The sequence below is a fragment of the Glycine max genome, chromosome 14, assembly GCF_000004515.6.
Source record: "Glycine max cultivar Williams 82 chromosome 14, Glycine_max_v4.0, whole genome shotgun sequence".
NCBI classification, from domain to species: domain Eukaryota; kingdom Viridiplantae; phylum Streptophyta; class Magnoliopsida; order Fabales; family Fabaceae; genus Glycine; species Glycine max.
The window spans coordinates 6653245-6657290 of NC_038250.2; the positions used below are offsets into that span (position 1 = coordinate 6653245).

General features: G+C 35.5%; 1 protein-coding gene across 2 annotated transcripts; it reads right to left on the bottom strand.

The window, feature by feature from the left end:
* Positions 1 to 304: 304 nt before the first annotated feature.
* LOC100813851 (B3 domain-containing protein) lies at positions 305 to 4046 on the bottom strand. 2 transcript variants are annotated; one of them, XM_006595555.4, is made up of 4 exons: positions 3765 to 4046; positions 2453 to 3119; positions 1456 to 1637; positions 305 to 867 (listed from the first exon to the last, which is right to left on the bottom strand). In XM_006595555.4, the coding sequence occupies exons 1-4, from the start codon at positions 3876 to 3878 to the stop codon at positions 493 to 495; spliced, it is 1338 nt and encodes a 445-aa protein (XP_006595618.1). In that variant the 5' UTR covers positions 3879 to 4046; the 3' UTR covers positions 305 to 492. The 2 variants fall into 2 exon arrangements, with proteins under 2 accessions (XP_006595618.1, XP_006595619.1); XM_006595556.4 differs by lacking the exon at positions 3765 to 4046 and adding an exon at positions 3296 to 3727.

Sequence of the window (4046 nt, forward strand, 5' to 3'; positions counted from 1 at the left end):
CGAGATCGGAAAGCAAATGGAAGATCGTAAATCAAAGAATCGTAACCGATCTTTTCAAAAGACACAAAATTATCTTATTCACTAATGTTTATAAAAACACTATCTTCTAACTTAATGAAAAAATAAACTTAATAAATTGATTTTAGCTTTTCTTAAATAATAAACACTATCTCCTATTTATAGAGAAGTTTATACATACGTACAGAACCAAGATCTTGATTAAATTTCATTAAGCCATGGATTAAAATTCCATCTTCCTAGATTTGTTTATGCTGAAACTCATCATTTTAGAACACCTTGCAAATAGCTAATTAGTTCATATTTAAACCTTAAAGTTCTAACAGCACCAATAAAAAGTACACATGTTAAACTACTCACTTAGAAAACTGATAGGCTAAACAATTCAACATAACATCCAGACTCAACGTGGTCCTAAAACAACTATCAACTTACTTTGCATTGCAATGCATTCCAACACAGACATGGCCCTCATCATGGTGAACTAAGTTGTGTCTGAATAGACTTCATTGTTGCTGGCTTCCTACCCCTTCTTCCAGTTCCAGTTCTTGTTCCAGTTCTAGTTCCACGAGACATCGGAGTGAGAGGAACAGTCTCCGGAACAACTCTGAAAATGCTCATATCAATGACAAAAGTGTTGTTTATTTGGCCAGCTGGTTTAAACACACAGGCATCACCCTCTTCAAGGTTGCTATCCAAAGAAAAATGTTTCCACCCACCAGTGAGTCCTCCATTGTTACGAATATTATTGTAGCTGTATCTGGCAATCCATTCACCCTTACCCATGCGCAATATCACATCTTGAGATGATGGAGAGATATGTTTTCCTATCCATGTACCCCTTATTGACTAGTCGCAGAAAAGGATTACAATAAATAACAACCAATAAAACTAACACACAACAGTAGTAAGACCCTATTTAGATCAACTTCGTAAGTATAAGAGAAGACAACAAGATGATAAAGGGCGAGTTTGTTTAAACTTTAAAATAAGAACTTTTTATAGAAGCGCTTTTTTAAGAAGCAAACAAGATTTGTTTCTTTAAAAAAGCAGAAAATGATGTATTTTATGTAAAAGCAGTTTCAAGAAACACATCATAAAACCATAAAACTGCTTATTTAACTTTAAAAGATAAGTTTGAACAAACTAGCCCAAAATGCATTGAGCTTCTCCATATGTTAAAATCAACTTATGCACCTTAGATTTTGGAGAAGTTATGTGGAAAGACTCTTCTATAAAAGTTAAGTGCACAGGTTAAGTGCGAGAAGTTCAAAACATTTTACCTTCTTATTTCCTTCTCCTGTAAATGCTTGTGGAGAACTTTATCCAAATAGGGCCAAACCACCAAAGTTTTTAATTTCACAATGAATTTTTCAGCAGAATATATTAAGATTGAAACTAAGTTTCAAAAGTGAAGATTGAGAGACAATTGCTTACCACGAAGAATCTCTTGTACACATGCGTGGGTTTCATGACTACATATATACTGTCATCGGTGCATGCTGCCTTGGCCAATGACTCAATCTTTCTAGTCTCATCATCTGTGACAGGCCTTCTATTTGATTTGTATACCTCATATGTCCCACTTCTAGATGCAGAAACAGGTTCAGCTTCTAGTGCTAATATTGATTCAAACAAAAACAACAGTATTTGAAAGAAGTCAATGCTCAAGAAAGAAGGTAGCTGTTTCTATTTTTATTGTCTATCAATTTTTTCAAACCAGGAAGTCTGTGTGTTGAGTACTAATTAATTTGAACAAATAATCACTTAATTTTGCCGACTCCCTAAGTTTTTTTTTAAAAAAACAATTACTTCTCCAAAATTAATCACAACCAAACATGCTTTTTACAGGCAACCAATCAATTAGTTGATTTAAAATAATCACACAACATTGAAATTGAACTAAAACACACACAGGAAGCCCACACAGACACAACATTGAAATTGAACTAAAATTAGTTAGTATCTGAGGTAGAGTTCAGTGCACATAACAAATCCCAACAAACTACTTCAATCCATAAATCACCATACACAAGCAAGTCGTGCCTTATGTTATTATGGGTATTACTTTTGCTCCTCTAAAGTACGAGAAAGTTTGTATTTAGTATTTACCCATTTGAATTAAGACATCTCACAATTCACAAACTTAACCCACTTTTAAATCAAAAGAGGGAGCAACCATACTTTCTCATTAGTCATTTCACATGCTTTCTTAGGGGAGCCAAATCCCAAAATTAAGTTTGGGGCTCCAAAAGTAATGCTTGAATATCCACAGTAGCATACTCTGCTCCCACTATTTACTATTATCTATATGCATTTGTAGTTGAAAGCCTTTGAAAATGGTGCGGCATTTTAGAATAAAAAAATTGTCAGTAAATAAGAAAAACAATAGAAGTCATATTTTCTTTCCCTTTCTAACAAGTAAAATTTTTACCAGCCACCCAGTCAAGTGTTCTCTCACGAACATGCCATTTAGCTGGTCTTCCCTTCCGCTTGGTATGGACATGCTTAACAGCAGAAACAATGTTCCTGATCCTTTTCCCATTAGCAGTTTCGGAGGGAACAGCTGCCAGAGTGACTCCTCCATCAGGTGTGAATTGCTCCACACCAGAAGATTCAACACCAGCATTGAAAGTATTTTCAGTAGGAGGAGTTTCAGGAGGTACATCTATTGGTTCCTTTGTTCCATTAACATGTGCAGATTTCTCGTGCAAAGCACATTCCACACCAGCATTTGAAGGGATATTGCCTTCTTCCAAAGAATCATTATCTGTGTCCCTTTTCTTGTTGAGACTTCCACCTGCATGGTCAATTTCAGTGTGCCCACATTTTCTAACAAAATAAGAACCCGCCTTCTCACACAAGCTCCACCCATTGAATATTAAAACATCAAACTGAGATTCACCATTGTACTTAAAGACCAGGAAATCGTTCTCTTTCAAACAGTGGTCTTTCACAAATTGTTCCCAACCATGCCCGAAGTACAAGGTATCATCTCTAGTAGTCATCCCTATATTCCACATAACACCACCAGGACCCTTAAGGGTCACATTTTCCGGCAACTTCTTCTTTAAATTATCCGAAAATGTTTTCGGAAGTGCCTGCAATCAGACTTCAAATTTCATCATTGAGAAAAAGACACAATAAGCTGCAAAAAAATGCAGGTAGAATACATATCTAAGACTAATCATAACAATTTGTTTGATAACCAGCCACATCCATCTCAAAAGTATACAAATTAGATAGTAATTGCAAAACAAGGAACAGAAAAACTAACCAAGAACAACCACATCACAATCTACTAACTCGTTCACTTTCTTTTCTGCCCCTTTTAGTCCCACACACACCCTAGCTAAAGAAATATATACACACATAGGCACACCTCACATGACCATGATCATATCCGGGTGCATGCATAGGCAGAATTCACAAAACACACGCATGTATCCACTATTGCATATCAAGCTCAAATCTTTATGATTCTATAGAATGTCATATTCCGGGGAGAGAAAAAAAAAGAGCCATGAACAACAGCTAATCCAAAGCTCAAAACTTTATATTAAAATAATGGACACAGATAACCGTAATGTAAAAAGGTGAAAGTACAAAAAAAAAAAAAAAATTGACTTAAATAAAAGAGGTGATGAAATGAAACAATGGAAGGGGGTAAAATAAAATGTGGACATCATGTACTCAAAAATCAAACCCCAAATTCCATTCCTTTGTCAGAGAAAATAATTACTAACAAGGTGTTGATCATAATCGGCATGGAGAAACTGCACGAAATGCAGGAATTGAAAATGGGACCAGTAAATGTCCTCTTCCCAGGATCTGCAACCATCACAATTTTGACCAACCATTTCACCAACAATCAAAGATGAGAAAAAGTTGCAAAATTTAACAGTTTGAGAGAGGGTGGAATGTGAGTTGAGTAGTACAGAGCACACAAACCAGAGAGTACTATAAAGTAGAAACACAAAAACACAGACTAAACCCACTTATAGTTGGAAGCACTTGTTACAATGTAA